General features: G+C 46.6%; 1 protein-coding gene across 2 annotated transcripts in view; it reads right to left on the reverse strand.

The window, feature by feature from the left end:
- KIF11 (kinesin family member 11) overlaps window positions 1-27,109 on the reverse strand; it is a 185,904-nt gene that overhangs the window by 14,607 nt on the left and 144,188 nt on the right. For both annotated transcript variants that reach the window (XM_029609919.1, XM_029609918.1), the window contains exons 19-20: window positions 23,079-23,358; window positions 4,533-4,755 (exon numbers count right to left, since the gene is read on the reverse strand). In XM_029609919.1, coding sequence (XP_029465779.1) covers window positions 4,533-4,755; window positions 23,079-23,358 — 503 coding nt within the window. The remainder of the gene's footprint in view (window positions 1-4,532; window positions 4,756-23,078; window positions 23,359-27,109) is intronic.

Below are 27,109 nucleotides of genomic sequence, written 5' to 3' on the forward strand. Positions count from 1 at the left end.
ACGACTCAGAGCATCTGCTGTCACATTCTCGGTCCGTGGTGCGAAAGCTGTTGACGTTCAAATCCTGTGGGGGGTTGCACCAAGATAACCACATCCATTTTTCAGTTTATTAGAGGGATGGAATTGGGATGCTCCCACAGCTGGACTAACAGATCTTTGAAAATGTTGTATACCAGCACTGCGACAACCTCCTTCTGGGCATCCACAAATCAAAGGATTTCTAGCATTTTATGCCTGGAACCTGCTCAGTCAGGAGCTGAAAAGGCACAGATTCTGCCATGGCTCTCACGAAACCGGCAAAGGTTAGTCTTCCGGTGGAGACTTGCACCGCTCCTCTGGAGTGGAGGGCAAATCCTCAGAGTCCACTGTAGAGAATGGGGATGCCTCATCCTCCCAAGGATCGTAGGGGGTATCCTCACTGTGAGCCTGTGGACACAAGGGGTTGAGCCCCCCCCCCCCCAATGAACTCTTGTGCAGAGACCCTTAAGGACAGAGGTGTGGCTACAGACTGCTCCATTGGAACCAAAAGGTATTCCAGTCCCATAGGCGCCACGGGTATTGGGATCACCAGAGCAGGCGGCCCCAAAGGCACAGAGTCCGAAGGACCCGGGAGAGGTACCGCCGGCCAGGGTGTTGCCTTCGAGAGAGGTGCCAAAATTAATTGTTCCCGCCCCATCGGAGGAAACAATCACCAGGATAGCCTTCAATGGAGGCCACTCTGATGCCCCCTGTGTCAGCTAGGGTGCCTGGGGCATTGGGAGAGGCTGTGTCGGTAAAAGACTGAACAGCAAATCCAGCCACTCCAGTAAGTATGCAAGCACCGATGGCGCAGGTTCCGGTGGTGGCACTGGTGGGACCAGAGGGCTCAATGACCTACAGGGCCATGCCGACCGCCAGCCACACAAGGCGCTCCAACTCCTCCTCAAATGCTGACAAGGATAGGACAGCTTGAGGAGGCGGCGGTGAAACCAGATCTCCTTCAGAGCCTCGAAGGGGATCTATGCCCACCACCGGGGATTGCCTTGACCCTCGAGTTCGATGGAAGGCAATGCTTCCTTAGCCCAGGGCCTTTTCGGGGGCAGCCCGCTCGGTGCCGGTGCCTTCCCAAGTTTGGAGTCATGCAACAATGGTTATTGATGGCAATGTTTTCTTGATTTCTCCCAATGTTCAGTCCAACCTTTCCCCGGCACAGAGGTGGACAATGAGGAGCCAGACCTGGAATGAGAAGAAACTAACATCGGATGATCTCCCGAGTCCAGCTCCACCCAGGAACCCAACAGCAGGGGGGGGGGGGGGGGGAGGAAGATACCAAAGCAGTTGGGGTCGTTAAGATCTCCCTCCCCTTGGGTGTCAATGTCCCCAATGCCGAAGTCAACGGCTCGGATACTTTGGCGCCGAACAAATTTATCCATTTTGTCCAAGCGTACCAGACAGCCCCTTAGGGGTCATTTGGGTGCAAAAATCACAACCCCAGATATCATGCGAAGACCCCGAGCACAAAATACAGACCTCATGGGGGTCTGTGATAGACAGTCTGGGGGCACTGAGGGCAACAGTAGAAACCGGACACCACGGGAAAAAAACGTGGCACATGGTTGATGTGAACAACTAAGCGCCCAAAGAGTATCCAGAAAACGCAGAGGGAACCGATGGGGCTTGGGCGGAAACAAAAGTTTTTCACAAAAAGCATGAACGCCACAATCGTGACACTCTAGCTTCTTGGAAAAGAGAGACTGACGAGGAACCCTGTGTGGATACGTGGATAGTGGCATGCTGGGCATGCTCAGTGTGTCAGTTTCTAGAAGCCTTGACATAAGTTTTCTATGCTTGGTTCCATCTGATGTCACCCATATGTGAGGACTACCATCCTGCTTGTCCTAGGAGAAGAGGGAAAACAGCATAAAGTGAAAAGAATAAGGAAAGCTATCCCACTGGCCTCCCTGGTAGCCTTGCAGTCCTGCCTCACTCCACTGAGGGAGGGAACACCAGGCTTTCACTTCAGGAGCCAAATCCACCCAACCATGGACCCAAATTAACTAAGGGAGGGAGAAAATTCTCTCCCCTCAGGAGCCCAACAGCAAATTATTTTTCAAACTACCAAGCCACAGTCCTCAGTACAGGATGCCTGCCAACCATCTGGGCTGCCTGGGATGAAGGACAAACTTATTCAAAGGTCAAGCCCTATGAAAAGTCGCTCCTCTGTAGGGTCGAAACGTTTAAAACCCCCAGCACGACATACCGTGCTGAACGAACGTGGCGCCTGCTTTTAATCCTCTAGTAACAGAGGACCCTGGGACTTACCCTACTTATCGGCCATTTCTTTTTTCTTTCTCACTACCAAACCAGAGACCCTTAAAAGGCCATTTCGTAAGAGAAGTCTTTGGATTGTCTTAGCACCAATTCAACATCCCTAGCTGCCACTCAACCCTGCTTAGCTTCCGAGATCAGGCGAGATTGGACTCATCCAGGGTGGAGAGGCTGTAGGGCACTGCCCTGAATTCAAAACAGACTCATCGATTTCTTGAGAGAGCGCGAACCACCAGGGAGCAGCGGAGGCCATCTGCAATTCATTGCCACTGCCTCGAGGCCTGCTTAAGGATAGCCTCGTTATTCCTATCCTATGCTTCCTTCAAGCCGCTCACTCTTCAACAGGGATAGTTGCCCTGACAGCACACACTAGCGCATCCACTTTCAGAAAGCACAACCGCTTTCTCGCTCTGCCGGATCCAGGGGGTACATTAGAGTTACGGCATCTCGGAGAGGTTTCAATAATAAGAAAAGTAGTCCAAGTACCTATAATTAAAAAGTCACCTGAGCTAAAAGATTACAATTTATCCCTGTCAACTGAAAAGCAGAATGCTAATAAAAAAAACACACACTTTGAAATGTTTGTATGCTAATGCCAGAAGTCTAAGAAGTAAGATGACAGAATTAGAGTGTATAGCAGTGAATGCAACAGACTTAATTAGCATTTCAGAGACATGGTGGAAAAATAACCAATAGGATAGTGCTATGCCAGGGTACAAATTATATCGCAATGACAGGAGCATCTTGGTGGCAGGGTGGCACTTTATGTCTACAATCAAATTTGTATGGGTAGAAATCCCTTGTGTGTTGGGAAAGTGATAGGAATATACTACTGTCCACCTGGCCAAGATGGTGAGACAGACAGTGAAATGCTAGGAGAAATTAGGGAAGCTAACCAAATTGGTAGTGCAGTAATAATGGGAGATTTCAATTACCCCAATATTGACTGGGCAAGTGAAACATCAGGGCATGCTAAAGAGATAAAGGTCCTGGATGGAATAAATCAAAGTTTTATGGAGCAATTGGTTCAGGAACCAACGAGAGGGAGCAATTTCAGATCTAATTATCAGTGAAGCACAGGATTTGGTGAGAAGTAACATGGTGGGGTTGCTTAGCAATAGTGATATGATAAAATTTGAATTAATGACTAGAAGGGGGACAGTAAGTAAATCCACGGCTCTAGCACTAAACTTTCCAAAGAAAACTGAGAAAATTTAAAAAAAAAAATTTTTTTTGAAGGTGCAGCTACAAAGGTAAAAAAATTGTGCAACAGGCATGGACATTGTTTCTAGGATTATATTTAACTCAGTCCATATATATTCCATGCATTAAGAAAGGTGGAAGAAGGTCAAACAATTGCCAGCATGGCTAAAAAGTGAGGTGAAAGGCTATTTTAGCCAAAAGATCTTCATTCAAAAATTAGAAGAAGGATCCATCAGAAGAAAATAGGATAAAGCATAAGCATTGGCAAGTTAAATTTTAAGACATTGATAAGACAGGCTAAGAGAATTTGAAAAGAAGTTGGCCATAAAGGCAAAAACTCACAATAAAAACTTTAAATATATCCAAAACAGAAAGCCTGCAAGGGAGTCACAGTTGGAATGTTGGATGATCTAGGGGTTCAAGGGGAGCTTCGGACGATAAGGCCATCGCGTAAAGATTAAACAATTTCTTTGCTTTGGTGCTTACTGAAGAGGATGTTGGGGAGATACAGTGATGTCAGCTTTGCTCCATCTGCTGATAGAGGTGCATAACCCACTGGTGTGGATTAACTTGTCTGAATGTTAAGAAATATCTTTTGGGTAAGTAACTCTAGGTATAGCCAGATTGCCTTTTGACACCTGTTAAGTACCATGGGTACAAGTAAAGCTTTCATTCTCTCTCTCCATCTGCTCATAAGGGAGAAAAACATGCATCCGGACTGATCTGAGGGACAATAAGGAATCTATGAACGACCTACATAAAATTCTACATATTTCAAAGAGCGTATTAAATTCACATGGCTCCTGAAGGTTGTGTAATTGAAGTTAAGAATTTTTGCAGACTACCCAATGTTCAAGGCATTCTTTGGTTTTACTGTCATAATTCAAACCCAGCAGCCCACAAGGCTTATCTAAGTTACTGGAACAACTGGGATCATTTATAAAAACACAAATTATGAATGTAGTACGCAATACAATATACACACACATTTTCTATATCAAAGTAATTTCCTTTTAACATACCAGTTGGAAAATCTTTTTTAAGTTCATCCTGCAGGAAAGAAAGCACCTTGTTCAACCCCAGCTGTGCTTGCGCATGGAGTTCTAGTTTCTGTTCTATTATCACTCTCTCGTCATCCATCATCTGGTCCTTGAGGGTAGTCAAGACTGTATGTCCAGCATCTCTTTGCTTGTTTATATGCTCTGTGAGTTCTGCAACTGAGCAGCTACATTTTTCATCTACATCCTGAACACACAAAAAAAAGAATATGAATTATAAGGAGAAATCAGTTCTTACCTGAATTTCCTTTCAAGTCCAGCCAGACCAGTCCAGATGCATGGGTTATGCCTTCTAACCAGCAGATGGAGACTGAACAGGTTTGTTGATGTCCCCCCCCCCCTTATAGGCTCCTGTGCTGATCACAGCTGCCAGTAGCCTCTAACATGTTAAGAAACATTTTTATACAATATTATTCCCTCACCCCCTAAACAAAAACCACAGGGTTTCCAAAAGAGAAACAAGTAACCGCACAGACAACCTGTACGCCTTGATTAGATTACCTTAAAATCCAGCGTGCTGACAGTTATTTTGAAAATGAATTAGGAAAATACACTTAGCAGAAGAGAGGGTCTTGCCCTGGTCAGGCTGGAATCAAAGAAAGAAAATCATCAAGTAAGAACTAATTTCTCCTTCCCTTTTCATCCAACCAGACCAGTCCATGTGCATGGAAAGTACCCAAGCTAACCCAATACTGGGTGGAACCATGCCAACTTCATTCTCAAGGCTTTTGAAACATAGGAAGCCTCTTCCCTGGCTCCAAGGTCAAGATGTATACAAGGAGGACCAGGTCGCCGCCCTACCAATCTCCAATGACACTAAGCAAAGTCCTGCCTACGAAGCCATCCACGCCCTGGAAGAACAACATGTCCTCGATTTCTCAGAAGACAGCAGTCTCTTGGATATGGAAGTATAACCCCTCATTTCTTTACTCTAACAAGTTATCAATGCCTTTGAAGCTACACCAAGCCTTTTATAGCCACTAAACTGAACAAACTATACTCAGATTCTTAAACTATTAGTAACCCTTAATTACAACTCAAGAACTTTCCTATGTTTTAATTGATATACAGAGCCTAATCTTCTCCACTCAAAACCCTCTGAAAAGAAGGGAGATAGACCATCTGGATAACATGAAATGCAAAACTATTTTAAGAAGGAACAAGGAGCTAAGTGAACCCACAGCATCTTGTTCAAAGAATCTGAAGGGGTTGCTCACTATAGAACTTGCTATTCAAATTGTCTGGTGAAACAGATTGTTCGCAGAAAAACACTGCCACAAGGATAAGCAACTTCATTCAAAGGCACAAATGCTTTGAGTAAGATCAGCACAAGCCACTTTCAAATAAGATGAAGGGGCTGTCCAACAGATCTCCATAAGAGGCACTAGCTGCCCCTACACTTATACAGACCGAAACTGTAATCCTGCGCGAAACATGAGAACTCAGTATTGAGCTTCCACTCCCCTAATGCGCGCCCAGCCACCTCTCCTGGGCGCACAATACCGTATTTAAATGAGGGGTCATGCTAAAAAGGAGGCGCTAGGGACAATAGTGCTCCCCTAGCGCCTCTCCTTAGCAGCAAAAGCCCAGGAGAGGTGGCTGTCACCTGACCCTCTGGCACTTTTTTTTTTTTTTTTTAAATCTTTTGGCTTCTTAGACTTAATACCGCCATGATATTAAGTTGGAGGATGTACAGAAAGCAATATTTTCTGCTTTTCTGTACACTTTTTCAGGCTGCTCAGAAATTAATGCCTGGGCAGGCACTAATTTCTGAGCACGAAATATGCTGATACGGTACACATTCTTTTTCTGTATCCCAGGCAAATAGCTAATAGCTTCATCAACATGCATTTGCATGTGATGAGCGCTATTAGTTTCGAGGATGGGGGGGTTTGGACATACATTTTGGATGTACTAATCCCCTTATCGTATAAGGAATAGCAGACATGCGTCCAATACACGTGTCCAACCGAGAGTAAAACAGTGCACTCAGCTGAGCGCACTTTACTGTATCAGCCTGATAGGAAATAAGGCCCAATCCTTAACCAACCCCCCCCCCCCCCCCCAGGAACTCTAAGATAACTGGTACCAAAACTCCTCTAGTCAAGACCTTCCTAACAGAGTGCCAGTCCTCAAAAAACTTCCAGACTCTCATATGCCAAGGATGTAGAAGCTTTCTTGGACCACAACAGGGAATTTACAACCTTCTGCGAATATCCCTCTCAGACCAGTGAGCCCTCCCAAGGGCCAAGCTTATAGATAAAACAGATGGATTCTTATGAACTACCAGCCCCTAAACAGTAAGCTCCTACCCTAACAACCATGGTGGATCCTATCCAGCATCCTCACTAAATCTGCATGCCTTAAAGTAGGAACAATATCATTAGTCCTCAATGCCTGAGAATCTTCTGCAAGACATTAAAAATCAGGACATTCACACAGAATGAACCTCCTATGTGTTGCTGCTGGCCGCCATCAAGTCCATTATTGGTTCTTCCCATTTGGACACAATATTGGAAATCACCTCCTGGAACAAATTGTATCCTCCAAGATCCAGCCTATCATGACTAAATACCTACAGTACCTGAATGTAATCCACTTTGAAGCACTGAAAAAAAAAAAGTGTGAAAAGTGGAATATAAATCTATCTAAATAAATAAATAAATGAGGAAGTCTATTTGTGCATTCTCAGTCCCAACGAAACTATGGCAAAGAGTCCTTTACATGCTTTTCTGTCAAGACAAACTGCAAACCTACCAGCTCTGCAACATGTCAACCCCTGATCCCACCTCAGGGAATGATATGCTACAGCTGTGGCATTGGGTGACAAGATCCTGAAGAACTGGAGAACACTGAACGGAGTGCTTCATCGCTCTAGTTTCCAACTGACTGATGGACTACTTTGTTTCTACCAAATTCCAAGTTCCTTGAATCACCAGACCACTACACAGTGAGCACCCCAGCCCTAAAGGACAACATCCAAAAGAAGATTCAAGATTTGAGATCCACTCCTATTGTCAGGCACTTGTGCAGTAGCTACCAAAGAAAAACTCCTTCTGACTTATGCCATCAGACTGCGACTCATGAAATACACCCGGGGCTGAGGAGTCCACTTCAAGAGCAAGTGCCTGGTCTGGCACAGAAAGCCTTCTCAATCTTGTGAATGAGAATCTCACTGGGTCAGCAAGGGCTTCTGCAGGGGCCACCTATACATCCTTGACCAATGAGCCAGATCCAATGCTGCCACCATAGGACCCAAGAGTTGCAGATAACTCCACGTCAAGGGCCTCTATATTCAAAAACGAACACACATGCCTTGCCACATTTAGATCCCCTGCAGCAAAAGATGGATACGATCCTCCATGTTAAAACAAGCCCCCAAGATACTCCAGGAACAGAGTAGACTGCAATCTGCTCTACACAAAGTTCACTATCGGGGACTTCCTGGATGACGTCACTTGGGTCGACAGCACTGTGAGCTGGCTCCGGGCCCGGCCCTCCCCCCCCAAATCGGCCGCCATCCCTCCCTTAAAATTATAAAAAACATTTTTTTCTCAGCTGGATGTAGTGCAGGAAGTTGAGGGCTGCTATTTCGCCGCAGTTTGGCGGAAAAACGAGCATCCAGAGACCCGCAGTGAGCCCGAGATTGGTGCGGCCTACCTGGCTTCCCTGGTGAGTTTGCTCCGGAGCACCTCTGCTCAAATCGGCCGCCATCCTCCCTCAGTCTGTTTTTCTTTTGCCTGTCTGGCATTGTTAAAGGACGTGTGGGGCTATCGATTCGCCGCAGCTGGGGACCAAAACGAGTGCTCTGCGACCTGATATGCGCCAAAGATCGGCGCAGACTCCCCAGAAGAAAAGGCATAGTATGGCCAAGATGGCTGCCGCCATCGCAGGAGATAGCACAGCTCCGGTGGCAGAGGTCTCTGAGACGGCCCTCCTAAAAATATCTGCTAGGGTTGCTGAAGTGCTGGATGCCAGGCTGTCAATCCTCCATGGAGGAAATAAGAATGCAGTAGAGGGGCAGGCTAAAAGGCTGGATGAGGCGGAGCATAGAGTCTCTGATCAGGAAGACCAGCTGCATATTGTGGAAAGGCAAGTGCAAGATCGAACCATGCAAAATTTCTTGCTGCTGGACCGTTTAGAGGATCACGAGAATAGGAACCGGCGTAACAATATCAAAATAATTGGCCTTCCAGAATCCGTGTCAGACCAAGAATTGTATGATCTTATTGAAGTCAGGCTGCCGGCTCAGGTGGGTCTGACTTTGATTTCTGGTTGCTTGCGCTGCGAAAGGGTACACAGAATGGGGCCGACCAGGGAAGCGACTTGCAAGCCTTGGCCTGTGATGACCAGAATTTTAAACTGGTCCCACAAAATTCAACTTATGAGAGCCTTTCGGCAGCACAGGGGTGTGGAATATCAGGGCCACCGGATCATGCTGTTTCATGATTTCTCCGCAGCAGTCTCAGCACAGCGTAAAGCTATGTCTCCTGCATGAACAGAGTTACATAAAAGGGGAATCCAGTTTGCACTACTTTTTCCTGCCAAACTCCGAGTGCAGCACAATGGTACTACCCTGGTTTTCTCTAAAAAGGAGGAAGCCAATTCTTTTATATTCTCGCTGGAACAAGCCCATGCTACTTGAATGACGCAGCTCTGATGGACTGAAATTCACCGGCAAGTCAGGTCTTCAAATTCCTAGCGGTGTGAGCCTGCTGGCTTTGCATTTGCAAAAGACTGTTTTTCAATTCACTGTAGTTACCATATAACTGGCTTTGGGCCCCTAATTAAGGGCACAATTCTCGTCTCCTCATAGTTTTTTGTTTTTTTTTTAATTACAGTTCACTGTTCTTTGAGGGGCAGTTCAGTGGTTTAGTAAAATTGAAAGTGTTTGTTTCATTGTCACCAGCTGTAGTGCCTTGAGTATAGGGAAGGGGGATGGTGGTGGCGAAGGCTTGGGGGGACGGGGGGGGACACAGAGGGAAGCCCATGGCCCTATGGGGCAGATGGGTATTTCGTGCCTCTTGTGGAGCAAAACGTTATGGGGTTGGATGAGACCCGTATGCGTGGAGTATGTGTGGGTATGGATGCAGACCGTGTGTATGTGTGTGTGTGTGGGGGGGGGGCCGTTCAAAGATATGCCCAGGAGCCCTTTCGGTTTCTTAAATCTGTCTGGAAAGTTTTTCTATTGTTTTGGACGAGGGAGGCGGGGCGCCCGGTCCCGCCACGGTCATTGTCACTTCTATGCTATCTGCTATTATGTTCCCTTTAAACAGCTGACATTGTATCGGTTAAGATAACATCTCTGAATGTGGATGGCATACATTCTCCAATCAAAAGAAAAAAATTGCTATCCATGTTTCAGCGTTCCAAATCACAGGTGGTCTTTTTACAGGAGACTCACTTGACGGAGCTGGAACAAATTGAAACGGGAGTGGGTTGGGAGCTGCTACTCATCCTCGTATTCTTCGCGACAGAGGGGAGTAGCAATACTTCTGCACAAGGGATTTGTGCGCACGGATCAGCGGACAGGGCGGCGAACAGATCAAAATGGTGACGGCGACCACCTCGGAGGGAGGACCCTCGGATCTGACCAGGGTCTAGCCCTGCTAGGGCAGATCAACCCGGTGGCACTGGTCCCGGCTGGCGACTTGTGCGACTCCTCGAGCTTCGGAGACTTAAGTAGATTTCTACCTTATCTTGTCTTGGCACTTCCCGCGGGGGGGGGGGGGGGGGGGGGGGGGGGGGAGGAGAAGGAAAATACCTTCACTGTCGCGCTCGAAGTTGCACCCTCTGCCTCTCAGCCTCACCCGAAGTCAGGGGCTAGGTCCCCGCCGAGGGTTGGCCGCCGGACCAAGGCTTACCTCCAAGGGATCGCGGAAATCACCTCAGGAATTCTCAACTGGGGGAGGGACCCAATGGGTGTCAATGCAGGAGAGTGGGGCTCGTCTGTAGAGGTAAGATTTCTTGTTTTGATTTTCTTTGCTAAATTACTCTAATGCTGTGCTAGCATGCATAGAGTCCCAAACTGCCATGGAGACGGAAAATACTGAAGAGCTGCACTTCCTGAAGGGGTATAGGTACTAGGGCTGACGTCAGATTGAAATCTGATCCATCTCCAACTGCTATCAGGAGAATCATCCATTGTACCTGAAGACTGGAGGGTGGCCAATGTAACCCCAATATTTAAAAAAGGCACCAGGGGCGATCCGGGTTATTATAGACCAGTGAGTCTGACTTCAGTGCTGGGAAAAATAGTGGAAACTATTCTCAAGATCAAAATTGTAGAGCATATAGAAAGACATGGTTTAATGGAACACAATCAACATGGATTTACTCAAGGGAAGTCTTGCCTAAAAAATATGCTTCATTTTTTTGAAGGGGTTAATAAACATGTGAATAAAGGTGAATCGGTAGATGTAGTGTATTTGGATTTTCAAAAGGCATTTGACAAAGTCCCTCATGAGAGGCTTCTAAGAAAACTAAAAAGTCATGGGATAGGAGGCGATGTCCTTTCGTGGATTACAAACTGGTTAAAAGATAGGAAATACAGAGTAGGATTAAATGGTCAATTTTCTCAGTGGAAAAGGGTAAACAGTGGAGTGCCTCAGGGATCTGTACTTGGACCAGTTCTTTTATTTATATATATATATATATATATATATATATATATATATATATATATATAAATTATTCAGAGTAGTTAAATCACAAGCGGATTGTGATACATTACATTACAAGACTGGAAGATTGGGCATCCAAATGGCAGATGAAATGTAATGTGGACAAGTGTAAGGTGTTGCATATAGGGAAAAATAACAATTGCTGTAGTTGCACGATGTTAGGTTCCATATTAGGAACTACCACCCAGGAGAAAGATCTAGGCATTATAGTGGATAATACTTTAAAATAGTCTGCTCAGTGTGCCGCAGCAGTCAAAAAAGCAAACAATGTTAGGAAGTATTAGGAAGGGAATGGTTAATAAAACGGAAAATGTCAATGCCTCTATATCGCTCCATGGTGAGACCACACCTTGAATACTGTGTACAATTCTGGTCGCCGCATCTCAAAAAAGATATAGTTGCAATGGAGAAGGTACAAAGAAGGGCAACCAAAATGATAAAGGGGATGGAACAGCTCCCCTATGAGGAAAGGCTGAAGAGGTTAGGGCTGTTCAGCTTGGAGAAGAGACGGCTGAGGGGCAGATATGATAGAGGTCTTTAAGATGAGATGTCTTGAACGAGTAGATGTGAATCGGTTATTTACACTTTCGAATAATAGAAGGACTAGGGGGCATTCCATGAAGATAGCAAGTAACATAAAAACATAACATAAGAAATTGCCATGCTGGGTCAGACCAAGGGTCCATCAAGCCCAGCATCTTTTTTCCAACAGAGGCCAAACCAGGCCACAAGAACCTGGCAATTACCCAAAAACTAAGATCCCATGCTACTGATGCAATTAATAGCAGTGGCTATTCCCTAAGTAAACTTGATTAATAGCTGTTAATGGACTTCTCCTCCAAGAACTTATCCAAACCTTTTTTGAACCCAGCTACACTAACCACATCCTCTGGCAACAAATTCCAGAGCTTTATTGTGCGTTGAGTGAAAAATAATTTACCCCGATTAGTCTTAAATGTGCTACTTGCTAACTTCATGGCATGCCCCCTGTCCTTCTATAATTCGAAATAGCACAGCAGCTAAGCAATGGTGGGAGGCCGACCTACATTGTTTGGGTGACATGTACGAGGAGGAACAAGCATCCTTTATCATTTCCGACTTCTTGTACTTACGAGAGTCTGAAACAAGAACTCTTGAGGAGAGAGAAAGAGGGAGAAAGAGAGAGAGAGGACTGGCGTTGGTCCATTTCTACCCCTTGGAGAATATGTTGGCGGTGGGCCCAGCTAAAAGGAAGACTTGCGGGAGATCACGTGAGGCGGCGAAGGAGGTGGATGTAGGTATTCCCTCTCTGAGCCTCACCTTGACATCCAGTCCCATCCACTGAGCCAGAAACCAGCAGAAAGATCTCAATATCTTCCATGTATCTCTCCAAGTATCAAGGAGCAGAGTTTAACGGCAATGGTGACACTTGTGGTTCGAAAGGACAAAGAAAGGGAGCGAGAAAAAAAAAAATATCAGAGCCCGGACCTGCCGTCACCATCCACAGTGGAGTCGCCAGCAGCGCTCTCTCCTTCACTCGTCCTAATATTAAGGAAGCAGTGGCAGAAGCGCTGGGACCAGAGCTGAAGGTAATCGCTGACAAATTATCAGAGCTTACTAGTACTCTGAGCAGCTATGAGAAGCTATTTACTGAGGTGGAAAACCGGGTGTCGGATGCCCTAGATGGCCTCCTTACGGCTCAACATGACATAGCGCTCTCCAGGCCTCGGTGGCACAACAAGCAATGCACATCAAGGATCTGGAGAATCGCTCTCGCAGATCCAACCTTCGATTCATTGGGCTGCCAGAGGCTGTTAAGGACTCGGAACTCCATGCCTTTCTAGAAAAGTGGTTGCAAGAGCAACTTGAGCTCGACTCACAACGGGCCTCTGAGAGTGGAGAGGGCTCATAGAATAGGCTCATGACAGGGAAATTCTGCATGACCCCGGCCTGTCACAGCAAAACTACTCAATTATGCGCACAAGATGGACATCTTGAGAGCGATCAGTGTGGGTCGCTTTCTTCACTATGACGGCCAACGTATTTTAATATTCCAGGATTTCTCGGCGGGGGTGTCGGCACAGCAATGCGCCATGGCTCCGCATTGCTCACACCTTATTAACATGGGTCTGCATGCGATGATGATTTACCCGGCTGCGTGTGGTGACGGCCGCGGGTACAAAATGGCTGGACAGGGTGGAAGAGGCCCGAGCGTTTGTAAACGAGCACACTACCCGGAAAAGGATGGCCAAAATTGATTGCATGTGTAGCAGTGAGGTATCTCCTGTGAGTGGGCCAGACTACCTGCCAATTTTCTCAGAAATTTTCATTCACCATTACTTTTTGTTATTTCTGGACACTCTGCGCTCTTCGTTGCATTTGAACTCAGGAACATCAGGCTCAGCACGGAGGGGACAGGCGGTTTTTTTGTGTGCAGTGTGCCGCTCTGCTCTGTTCTGCAGCCAGGCAATGTGGCTCCTAATTAGGCAAAGCTCTCTCCTTTGTGGAATTTGAATTTTGCGGGACTTCTGGAGAAGCGGTCAGATTCTTGTGTTGTGCAGCCCCTTGTGAGTTTGTTCCAACATACTGTTTGTTAGGGGCAGATTGCCCGATCAGAGAAAACTTTGTCTATGCATTTACCCTGTCATTCGTCGGGTGGAAGCTAAGCTGGATGACGGCAACCTCCGTTTTTTTTTTGGGAAGAAGAGCGCTGATGCCGATGTCTGCCATTTATTCTCCTGAAACGGCGGACCTCCTTTCTCTTCTTTTAAACGTTTGAATGGCGGCGTCAAAGGCATGATACCTATCCTTTAATATTCATTGGGAAGTTTGGTTTTTACGATAATCCCACACATGCAGCGGGTTTTTTTTTCTGAAACAAGACCCGCTGCTGCAGAAGGGGTTTGGGGGGGGGGGGTCAGTGAGGGGTTTGAGTTACTCCCCTGGCGTTGACTAGGGCTCCCTGGTCCCCTTTAGAGTTACACTCAGTGCTTCTCATTTTTGAACTTAAGCACAGGCATCTGGGCTCCTGTCATTTAGGAGTGTTTGTCCCTATTATTGTTCTTACCCTTTGACACAGATCACTGCAACGTGTGGCTGATCATGGCCCATCGGGATCAATGAGCCATTCCCATGGATTTTATTTATTTATTTTTAAAGCCAAGGGTATCACCGCCAGGTTTGGTTAGGGAGGACAGCTGATTATATTCGTCTAGAGTTTGGTGACTTACCTCCCTGGCATATGTTTTTTTTTTGTTTATAGAAAGGAACTGCCCTGCTAATGTACATAACATTTTTTTTTTTAAATCTTAGCAGGAGATGCTGAGGGTTACACTGTTTAACTTATTTTATGGTTGTGAAGCTGGTCTCGTCTACACTGTATTTTCATGTTTCTAAGTTGCAGCGGAAGGATGGGGCTGGATGGGGAAGGGAGGGGGGGGGGGTTTCTTTTCTTCTTTCTTCCTTTAGTGAAAGGTGGAACTGTGATCTCTCTAGAAATGGAACATTGGACATGGATGGAAATGAGACTGGGATGGGAAGGAGGGAGACAAGTCCCGGATTCGACTGTCTGTTCTTCTCATGGGGAAAATATACCTCGAATATACCTGTACATTGCATGGCAACATCTGTCCCAGGTGTGGGCCCTGGCTGGGACTGCCCTTACTTGGCTTTCTGTGAAAGATCTGCTGAAACTATTTATGACTTTACTCAATCCCTAGTACACAAACACAAATCTTCTGGAACCTGTGCGGAATCCACTCACAGATTAAACGTTCCAAGATTCTCAACACTTTAAAGCGGAAATCAGCTGATAATGGATTCCTGCAAGAGACTATTTATCAGATTCAGAGCATGCTAAATTATGTACCAATTGGGTAGGCAGCACACACTATGCATCTGCTTCCTCACGGTCGGTGGGAGTAGCGATTTTGTTTAACAAAAATCTGCCTATTCAGGTTAGACGGGAAATTAAAGATCCTGAGGGCTGTTTTCTTATCCTCGTATTCTCTATGCCCCTAATACATATAGCTTTCGGTTCTTTCAGGTTATGTACCAACACTTACTTCCTTATATTGCTGAAACAATCATTGTAGGGGGAGATTTCAATACCATTAGAGATCCCCAGCTTGATGCCTCCCAGAATCAGCGTAGGGAGACCAGAATGGGAAGGGGTCCAGCTTCCTAGAAAGAACTTTACATTTGGTTGCGGCGTGGCGCACCTTAAACCCAGGGGTGAAGGAATTCACTCACCATTCTAGAGCACACGCTACTCACTCCCGCACTGATTACTTTCTCATAAGCAGGCAAGTCTTTTCCAGTGTGCAAGAGGCTAGCATCATGGATATTGTGATCTCTGATCATGCTCCGGGTCTGGATGGACATGCAGTTTACACCCCCTTCGCAGACAGACAAGACTATGGAGATTTCCATATTATCTGGCTGAGGACAGGAGTTTCCACCGTTACCTAGACTAAAAGTGGTTGGATTATGAAAAACTGAATCAGGAGCAGCCAACCCTGGTTTGGTATACCACTAAGGCGGTGCTGCATGGAGATATTCTTTCATACACAGCCTACAGGAGGCATGCCTTAAATAAGCGTGTCTTGCAGTTAAGCACTCAGTGGCGGAAGGGCTAAGGTTCATCTCCTTAGATTTAATACGGGTTATGCGAGAAATGAATATCTTTCTGTGCAGTGTACTTTAAATACGTTATTGCACCAGTGAGCAAAAAAGACCTTGCTCTATTATCAGCACCAGCTATACCAATATAGTAATAAGGCGGGTATATGGATGTCTCAGTTGATTAGATCCTCACGCGCGCCTTGCTTTAATCGCTGGATTGCGAAACACAACAGGTCTCTTTTGCGAATACTATCAAACTGTATCGGACGGAAGGCTGGTCGGAGGAAGCATGCTCCCATTTTTGTGATTCTTTATCTTTGCCGTGCCTTACGGAGGAGCAAAAGCTGATGCTGAACCCCCCCATTTCCACAGAGGAAATTAAGTTTGGCTATCTATCGATCCAAGCGATTGAAAGCCCCGGGCCCAGATGGTTATTCTGCTGAATTCTACAAATGTCTTATTGATAAGGTAACTCCCCTCTTTGACTTCATTATTCTCAGACCTTATTGTTAATGGAAGTTTCCCCACCCAGATGAATCAGGCTCACATATCTCTCATCCCAAAGCCCGGGAAAGATCCCTTGCTACCGGAATCTTACCGCCCAATTTCTTTGCTTAACTTTGATCAAAAGCTGCTTGCCAAGATCATGGCTGATCGCTTGTCTGTTTACCTTCCGTCCCTAGTGGGAATTAATCAAGTTGGTTTTGTGAGGAAGCGATACGCTCTTTCAAACATTCGGCGAATGCTTGCAGCCATGGAAACGTGTCGATATACATCTACTCCATACCTAGCCATAAGTTTTGATGCTGAGAAAGCATTTGGTCGGGTGGAATGGAATTACTTGTTTTATATTCTGAGGCGGATGGGCTTTGAGGGACTTCTATAATGTAGTCTAGGTGTTGTACTGAGACCGTCAAGCGAGTATACTTGTTAATCGGGAGCGGTCTGAGCCTTTCCCTATCCTGAGGGGCATTTGCCAGGGGTGTCCTTTGTCCCCCTTGCTTTTCATCTTGCAGTTGGAGCCTTTGCTAGCTGCTATACAGGGAACACCACAGATACGGGGCGTCCGCTTCAGTGTGGAAATTTTTAAATGCGCTGCTTTCGCAGATGACCTTCTAGTTTTCTTACGGATCCTTATACTTCGTTGCCCCCCCCCCCCCCCTTTTTTTTGGACTCGTTTGAGAACTTTGGGGATTTTTCTGGCTTCTGGTTGAATAGAGGCAAGTCATCCGCGTTGGCGTTTCCCGAGGCGCTGCAAGAACGTTGGCATGCCCCCTTTCCATTACAGTGGGCGAGGGAGGCTTTCCGGTATCTGGGGGTTTTTGTATCAGCAGACCCTACCAGACTATATCAACTTAATGTCCCTCATTTATTAAAATATACGCGGGATACACTTACTGAGTGGCAGCCTCTTCCTCTGTCTTTATGTGGCCGCGTAAATCTGTATAAAATGGTCATTCTCCCAAAATGGCTATATTTACTCCAAAACCTGCATCTTCAGCTTAAGCATCGGGATCTGGCAATGGCTGACCGTGTCCTGCGGCACTTTTTATGGAGAGGGGGGAAGGCTCGCATTCCTCTCTCTTGGTTGCAGGAGCGGTGGGGAGTGGGAGGCCTGGGAGTCCCGAACTTGGCAATATACAACTTGGCTAGTAATTTGCGAGTAACCAGGGATTGGTTTTAGGTAATTCCTCCTACACTAATTTCTCTGCAGATAGTGCCTTGGCAGCTCCCATAGATTTGAAGTATGCCCTTCAAGTGGAACCCGCTAAACTTTCTGCTTTCTTAGTTACAGAAGTATTCATTTGACTGATCAGGCAAGCCTGGGTGCACCTGACCAAATGGCTGCAGCTGCCAAGAGTCTGCGCTTACCTATTACCAGTGGAGGGTAACTGATTTTTCTCCGGGGTCTCAATCTGCAGCCTTTTGCTTATGGAGAACTTTGGGCATTACTCAACTGGGGCATTTGCTTACATGGGAAGGGGAGCCGCTTTCTTTCACTGAATTGCGCGAGTATTATGGGCTGGGGGAGTCAGCGGCATTTCCTTATCTGCAAATTGTCCATTATTGTTCATTGTAAGACAATTACTTGTCACTGTTAAAGTTTAAAATGTAAACCGAATTGATCAGTAATTCTGTTATTGGAAAGTCGGTATAGAAAAGCTATAAATAAATAAATAAATTATCTTAAAGCTATACCTATGGCGTTTTTACAACAGTCAGCTTTTCAGAAGTTAGATGAACTATTGAAGCTTGCACGCACCCAGGCTCCCTCATTATCGCACTATTATAAAGGGTTGAGGGCTGAGGGGAGGGTGGAGATTTATGCCATGCTTGCAAATCGATGGACTAGTGACGGGGAATTTGTGATTACTCCTGCGATACTTCATGTTTGCTACTGTCGAGTGGCCAGGATCTCGTATAATATGTATTATCGAGAACTACAATATAAATTTTTAGGGAGGGCATCTCTATCTCCACAGATGGCAAATCAACCTATTGCAGCTTCTGCATCCTGCTGGTGCCCCCAGGTGCCGGACACGTTAGCATGTTTTCTGGGCCTGCCCGGTCATTAAGCTTTTTTGGAGTAAGCTAGGTAAATATCTAGCAACCATTTTACAGGTATCTATCCCACTAGCACCATTGTGGCTTCTATTTGGCGGCATTCCCCCCTTGCGAACACGAGCTCCTGGTATCTGATTACTGATTCAAAAAGCATGTTTAATAGCGAAACAGTTAATTCTGATGGGCTGGCGCAGTGAGGATTCACCTTCCTTTTGGGTCTGGTGGAGCCATTTTTATTCACTAATGCACATGGAGTATTTGTCTTCTTGTAGTTCTCCTACTCATCGACACTTCTTGGAGATTTGGGATCCATACATCCAGATATTCTTCCGCACCGCACTCTGAGTCGACTGCTTAATGATTGAGTTTACTGTTTCATTTCTTGTGCTCTGCGATGTGACAATACTGATATCGGGCATGACAGCAGAACCATCTGGGTCTCTTGTGGACAAGTATATGGGAACGGGTGGAGGGAAGGGAGGGGGCAGGGGTAGTGTTAATGGGAAAATTGTATAGATTGGCTTTTATGAAGAAGGACTAGGGAGTGTATCAGATTACAATACTTCCTGGCTGTTTTGTGTTTATGGAAATGCCAATAAAAGCGTTTATACATAAAAGGAAGACTTGCTCTGTTTAGTACCGAGCTATTTGCCAGACTGGACACCTCCATCCAGTATTGAAGGTGGAATGACAATAGGAGACAGATCTGAGATTTTCTATATCTCCTAAGGAATGGACTCTGATCTGGCGGAGTGCACATAAATCCTCTATCTGTGCCAAACAAACAGAGCTCCTGGTCTGACTCATTGTGTGTACTTATTGCTACCTTTTTTTTTTTTTTTTTTTTTTAAAGTTTTCTCCCAATTCCTCACCCTTGTGTTGGCATGGTTGCAGTCTACCAGAGACATATTTACATGTCTGGTGGAGTTGTCCTTGAATTGCCATTTTTTAGCAGAGGGTGGGTCGTTTAATTTCACAGATCACAACTTGTTCCTTCTCTCTCCAGCACTTTGTCTTCTGGGCTCGTGGAGAACACCACAGGTAAGCAGATATTGTAGAATGTTGGTGCAAGAGATGTTACATATCGCCCGGTTTTGTCATTGCTTGGAAATGGAAGTCAGTCCCCACTTTAGGAGACCGAAGGGTGCAAATGCGCTCCGCAGCGTTACTGGATAAATTGACTTACATGTTGCGAGATCAGATTCAATTGTACGATTTGATTTGGGGCCCTTATTGGAACGGTTATAATTCTCTGACTTGGTTGTTGTCATAATGCCTGCTGTATGTGCCGACTGTGGTTAAATAAAAAGTTAAAAAAGAAAGAAAAAAGAAAATGAAGTAGCTGCCCCTTTAATGGTTCTCACCAAGTCATATCAGGCGTCCATGCCATAGGCAACCCTGGCTTCCAGGCGAGCCGCCTGGACTGGGGAAAGAGTTCCGGAGGCAGACTGCTCCTGCGGCTTCTGGATCCAACACAAACAGGCCTGCTGCATCAGACTTGCACAAACCGTTGCTCGTAGCCTGAGCCCCAGGACTTTAAACGCATGCTTGAGATGCACCTCCAACTTCCGATCCTGAACATCCTTCTCAGCCATTGGGATAGTGGTTTTCTTAGTGACTGCCGAAACGGCCGCATCCACCTTTGTGATCTTAAGGACATTCAAATGGTCCTGCAGAAGCGGATAAAGCATGGACATTGCCCTGCCGACTCGCAGACCCGAGTGGGAGGAATCCCATTCCCTATTGATCAGCTTCTGGATCTTTTTTGGAATTGAGAAAGAACTGGGGGGTCTCCGCAGACCATCCAGCACCGGATTAATCCCTTCAGCATCGGAATCCTCCAGGGTGAGCTTGATCCCCAACTCCAACACCTGAGGGATAAGAGGACAAAGCTCCTCTCTTCTGAAAAGACGGATCACCCATGGATCATCACCTTCCGCTTCTGGACTCTCCGAGGTCCCCCGATCTGCTTTGGAGTCCCCTGGATCCAGAGGAGGGCCCCCACTGGGGTCTCCATCCCAATCGGCCTCCGAGGAAACTTCCTCCTCCTTCCTTAGACTCGTCTGAGTCCTCCAATTCAGAGTCCAAACGTGCTGTCCGTCCCTCAGTAGGCAGGTTTTGCAAGCCCACAGCAGCCTTACGGGAAACCTTCCCCCGCTTTTCCGAACCTGTGCCAGCACACTGCCCTGCCTGCTTCGCCAAGAAGGATTCGTGCATCAAACGAACAAATTTGGATGAAACCCCCCCCCGGGGCCCCCGAAGGACGCTTGGGGCTACTAGGACCTGAGATATCCGAGCCTGCGGCCCTTGGCCGCATCATGGGGGACAGAAGCGGTGGGGACCCCCTGGAACCCTGGGGAGAAACCCCCCCATCAGGCTCTGTTTTCGCTGCCATAGCCACCCCCTACTGAGCCCCGAACGCCACTGCTGCAGCCTGCGGAGCCTTCTGCGGTTTTGCTGGCCTCTCAGAGCCCCCCCTCCAGCACAGCCCGTGCAAAGGAGGAGGTTAGTTAGGTAACCGGATTGGCTGCCACAGGCTCTGCAGGCCTCTCTTAGCTGCCTGTCAGTCATAGTAGCACTTATCATCAAGTACAGTCAAAAAGAAAAGGCCCAAAACAATCAGAAACAGTGAAAAATTCTCTCTGCCACGTGGCCTGGAACACGAGGGGGAGGGGCACACCACCTGATCACTTGCCAAACCTGAAGAGGGCGCACTGTCCAGAGAAATTCCTGCCGGAGCGCTGAAAGGGACTCTGCCGCGGCTGAAAACCACACGGCTCAAAGAGCAGTGTAAGCAACCCCCACCGGAGAAAAAAATGCCCCGACTGGGACCACCTACCTCCGGATGACATCCGCCCCCTGTCAGCCTTGTCCCCGAAGAAATCGCCGAGATTTCTGACTATTAAGCAGCTCAGACTGCTCACAAACTGTTGCCAATGCAATGCAGACAGCTGCCGTTTTTTGTTTTGTTTTGTTTTTTTTTTTTAACAAGACTAAGTCTTAAAGGCCCAGTACTCAGAAAAGAGAACAAACCCCAAACATAAAAAGTAAGGGTACTTCCCTGCTCCTGGGCTAGCGGAGGGGCTTCGGTCCCACTGAGGGAACCAGACCACTGGCTAACAGTGGTCCCGGGCTGAAGCTGACCAGGGATATACAACCCCCTGTTCGCCCAGCTCAACCCGAGGGCCGACCCTTCTGCAGGAGCCTGTCACCTCAGGGAGCAAGTTTCCTAAAAATATCCAGTCAGTCAGGACTGCAGGGATAGCACCTCTACCATCTGCTGGAGGTAGAGAAATACTGAGGGACTGTAGGTGGTACTCTCATATATGTGGCAGTACCCAAAGTTTTGTTCTCTACTTCCATCTGCTAGTAGGGATGAATAAAACCCGCTTGTCTGGACTGATCTGGGTATGTTCAGGAACAGACTCGATTGTACAATTTGATTTGGGGCCGATATTGGAATGTTTATAATTCTCTGTGACTTGGAACATAACAGACATTATGACGACAACCAACTGTGGTTAAATAAAAAGTTAAAAAAAAAAATAATGAAGTAGCTGTCCCTTTAATGCTGCAGCAAACATGGCTCCAGAGTGAATAGGAAAACAAAGGAGGCAGCCTTAGGTCACAATCTGCAAGCCACACTTTCAAAATAGCTGCTGTTTCCATCATAGCAGCAAGCACACTGGCAGGAAGAAGTAGAGCCACAGATCTTGCAGATGCTGTCCCTACCATCCTCCTCAGAGCCACTAATTCATTGGCAGGCTCTTTCCTTGACCTGTCTGCACACTTGGCAGAGAACCTCCTCCTTGCCCTATCAGCACATTCTAGATGCTGCACAGAGAGTGGTTTCTTCCTGTGTTCAAGGGTAACAGATATTGCTTTCCCTTCCTAACCTGAGACCAATTATCAAAATAGCACAAAACTGAGCCTTACTCATCTGGACTCCAAAAAATAAAACTGCTGTTGACTAACACCTGTTTTTCCCTCTTTTTTTTTTTTTTTAACTTTATACATCAAACAAAACAAGCTCAGAAAGGGAAGCAATAAAGGAGAAGACAGCAATTTTTTTTCAGGAGAGCTTAAAGAGAAGGGAGGAAAAACTGCAGAAAGACCAGGAGAGAAGGGATGTGGGTGGAGGGGGGAAAGCAGAGCTCACAGCATACTAAATCTGAAGCTCAGATGCAGAATGTGGAAGCCCCCCCCCTCTACAGCTGTGCTCAACTGAGGGAAGGAGTACAAAGAACTTTCACCTCAGGAGCTGCCTTATCTAAATGCTCAACTGAGGGAGGAAATACAAGACTTTCAACTCAGGAGCTGCCCCTCTAAATTGCTTTATCAGTCTTTATCTGGCCTATCAGGCCTCAGCTCACAGCATGGAATGCTTGCTTATCTGCTGGAGACAGAGAATACTAGCACACAGATCAGCATTGGAGCCTATAAAGGGTGACATCAGCAAACCTGTTAAACTGTCTCCATCTGCTGGTTGGGAGGCATAACACATGCACCTGGGCTGTTCTGGCTGTCTGAAAAGGAACTAACACCAAGAATTAGGACCAGTGATACTAGTCTTGCTATGTCATCTGCCCTGAACACATACAGATAGGGCGGAATTATGATTATATAAATGGTGAAACGCCAATTTAAATAGTTTCTGTACCTGTTCCAAAGACTGCAGCTGCAGCTTCCTAGTGTTCAAGTAGGATTTCTGCTGTTCTGTAAGGCAGATGACCTTGGTGTTTGCAACCTCCCACCATTGTTCTGCCTCCTGATGCGCTGCAGTGATGCTGTTGCTGAGCTCATCGCACTGCTTGCTGGATTCCTCCAGTATGTGCAAGTTTAGACTGGTCAGCTGCCTCATCTCTTGTGTCAAGTTATCAGAAGCCGTAATGAACTTCTCTTGCTGGGAAACTGTGCTGGCAACGGCAGCTGTAGACTGACTACATGAAGAACACAAACGTTACAGAGAACACTGCTGAACTGATTCCTGTAATAATAGCATGATCACTGGATTTGTGGTTGGAACTTTACTTCAGTCAATAAAAGAGGTACACAATAAATCCAAATATCAATTAATGCTAAGTTGAAAGGGTTTGCATGTGTATCCATTCACAACTGTTTTGTACCTGGTAGTTTTGAATACATAAATTGAATCTCAGTTTGTTTGTATACCCCTACATCTTTATTCTTATTTTCAAGAAAATATCAATGAAAAATATCCATGAACAAAAGTAACTTAAAAATAGTAAAATGACTTCTTACCTGATAAATTATTTCCCTTGAATACAATCAAACCAGTCCAGACCAATGGGTTATGCACACCAACCAGCAGATAGAGATTAACATGCTCATTGATGTCACACCTTATACCTCCATGCTGACACCAGCCTACCAGGATTCCTGTAACAAACTAACAATGAACAAGTTTAACACAATGAACCACTTAACCACAATCTCGGATTTTTTTTTTTTTTTTTATAATCAGTGGATTTTGGGAAGAAGCAGAAACAGTAGATCATCCTCCACTCACCTGCAGCAAAGTATTTACATTTATAATGCTTCCTAACTCTGCTCACTTGCCTGCAAAGGATATCTGCTGCATTGCAGAGTGAATATACTGACAATACCAGCAGCATAGACTGGTCTGATTATATTCAAGGAAAGGAAATTACCAAGTAAAATGTATTTTCACCTTCCTCTTCATTCAATTAGACCAGTCCAGACTAATGGGATATACCCAAGGTACTCCCTTATAGGGCAAGATGGTACCTAAGCCTCTCAAAAAACACCCGAGGTGAAGGCTACCCCTCCTCTCTGGCTTTAACATCTAGGCTGCAATACTTAGAGAAAGCCTAAAAAGATGACCAATTCACTGTTTTACATGTCAGAGAAATCAACTACAACTGCCAATGAAGCTGTCACACTTGCTTTGGCACTGGAACACCAGAATCCATATAAGCTCCAGTAATCGATGCATGATCGTAGCCCCAGAGGTTGCTTCTTTCTTACGTGCTCCACTGTACAGAACAGACAAATAATCCTACTTTCCAAAGACACTGGTAACCTTGAGATAATCACAAAAGATAGAATAGTCTTTGTAATCTGTTTATTTAAAAAAAAAAGAAAAGAAAAGAAAAAGAAGAGGCAGCAAGAAAGAGTTGCTTACCTGTAACAGGTGTTCTCCTAGGACAGCAGGATGTTAGTCCTCACACATGGGTGACATCAGATGGAGCCCGGTAAGGAAAACTTTTGGCAAAGTTTCTAGAAACTGACCAGCACACTGAGCATGCCCAGCATGCCACCATCCACACGTCCATGCAGGGTCCCCCTTCAGTCTAGCAACATAGAATCACAAAAAAAGAACACACACAGAAGAAAACCAACTCCACAGGGTGGCGGGTGGGTTTTGTGAAGATTAACATCCTGCTGTCCTAGAACATCATCTGTTACAGGTAAGCAATTCTTTCTCCTAGGACAAGGAGGATGGTAGTCCTCACACATGTGTGAATGCCAAGCAACAGGCTGCTCCCGAACTTTACTAATCCCACAGGTACCTTTGACCAGTGGGTCCTGTCCATCATCTTGGACACGTTCAAGGCTCGAGCCTTTCTTCCTTGCAATCGAGCACGTGCTCTGCCGTCTCTTGCAAGTCTAGTCTGCTGAAGCCAACAGATGTCAAGCCCGATTTCTGCTTTGCTTACTGGGTCACATAGCTGCTTCTCTCCATGTTACTATTTGGCTTGCTTACACATGAGGAGGGTCCAGTGGACCCTATGGTCTCAGTGGCAGCAGGCCAGCACCTCAGTGTATGCATTCGCATCATGCCATCTCTCCAGACCTACCTGTCGTGGTGGGAGAGACTGGTCAATCTGGACAATCTGGAGCGGTGGGGGGGGGGGGGGGGGGGGGGGGGGGGTGTTAACTTTCAGCACCTCCTCCCCCAGGTTGTACTTACCACAGATGCTTCCACCTTGGGGTAGGGTGCCCATGTGGACGGCCTCTGCACACAAGGTCTGTAGTCTGTTCAGGAAGCTCAATGCCAGATCAACTTCCTGGAGCTTCAGGTGATCAGGTATGTGCTCTGGGCATTCCGAGATCGCTTGCCCAGCCAGGCAGTCCTGGAACAGACAGACTATCAAATGGCAATGTGGTACATCAACAAGCAGGGAGGTACCTGATCATTCCTTCTGTCAGGAGGCGGTCTAGATTTGGTCCTGGGCTCAGTTCCAGGGCATGCTGCTCTGAACCATATATCTGGCCGGGACAGAGAATGTGGTGGCGGACCGGCTGAGTCGGGAGTTCCAACCTCATGAGTGTTCCCTGGATCAAATGGTGGTGGATTGCATCTTCCGCCTCTAAGGGATCTTGAACGTGGACCTCTTCTCCTCTCGCTGCAACAAGGTGAGCCACTTCTGCTCTCTGTACAGGAAAGACGGAAGGCCAGCCTCAGATTCCTTTGCCCAACATTGGGGCATATGCCACCTTTATATATATCCTCCACTTCCTCTAGTGATGAAGACCCTCCTGAAGCTCTGGCAGGATGGGGACCATGATTCTCATTTCCCCCCTTTGGCCGAGACAGGTCTGGTTTCTGCTCTTGCAGGATCTCTGTCAGACTTCTGGGGACCTCCCCCCAACCTGATCTCGCAGGATCAGGGCAGGCTGCACCATTCCAACCTCAGGGCGTTGTCTCTAATGGCCTGGATGTTGAAAGGCTAATCCTGCAGCCCCTTGACTTTAGACAGCGTGTCTTGAGTCCTGGTAGCTTCCAAGAAATTTTTCACCAGGAAGTCTTATAACCTGAAGTGGAAGAGGTTTTCAGTCTGGAGTGAGAGTCACGGCTTGGATCCGTTCTCTTGTCCCACTCAGAGGTTACTTGACTACTTGTTGCAACTCTCTGATGCTGGTCTGAAGACCAACTCTGTCAGAGTGCACCTGAGAACCATCGGGGCCTACCACAAAGGTATTGACGGTTTGCATGTCTCCGTGCAGCCCATAGTGGGCCGGTTCATGCCTCCCCTGCGGCCTTTTGTTGTCCTGGGACCTCAATGTGGTGGTGGCTCAGCTCATGTGAGATCCTTTCGAGCCACTGTGCTCTGAAGTACCTGACTTGGTAGGTCATTTTCTTGGTTGCGGTTACTTCAGCGCGCAGAGGGTTCTCTGTATTCACCCTAAGTTCCTGCCGAAGGTGGTGACTGATTTTCATCTTAACTAGTCAATTGTCCTGCCCACCTTTTTTCCCTAGGCCTTATTTGCAACGGGGCAAAGGGGCTTTGCATAGCTTGAATTGCAAGAGGGCCTTGGCCTTCTGCCTCAAGTGGACAGCAGGCCTCAGGCAATACATGCTGCTCTTATCTTTTGACAAGAAGAGATTGAGAGTTACGATCGCCAAGCAAACACTATCGAACTGGCTGGCGGATTGTATTTCCTTCTATGTGCAGGCGGGCCTTCAACTTGGAGGCCACATCAAGGCTCACTCTGTCAGTCATGGTGGCCCACTTGCGAGCAGTCCCTGTGGCCAAGATCTGCAAGGCTGCGATGTGGAGATCTCTTCACACTTTTGCTACTGATTACTGTTTGGACAGAGATGGCCCGCATGACAGCAGCTTTGACCAATCTATTCTTTGGAATCTTTCTGTTGTAGAACCCAACTGTTCCTGCCTAGGGCCCTTTTTCAGGTTCAGTCTGGCT

The sequence above is a fragment of the Rhinatrema bivittatum genome, chromosome 7, assembly GCF_901001135.1.
Source record: "Rhinatrema bivittatum chromosome 7, aRhiBiv1.1, whole genome shotgun sequence".
Taxonomy (NCBI): Eukaryota; Metazoa; Chordata; class Amphibia; order Gymnophiona; family Rhinatrematidae; genus Rhinatrema; species Rhinatrema bivittatum.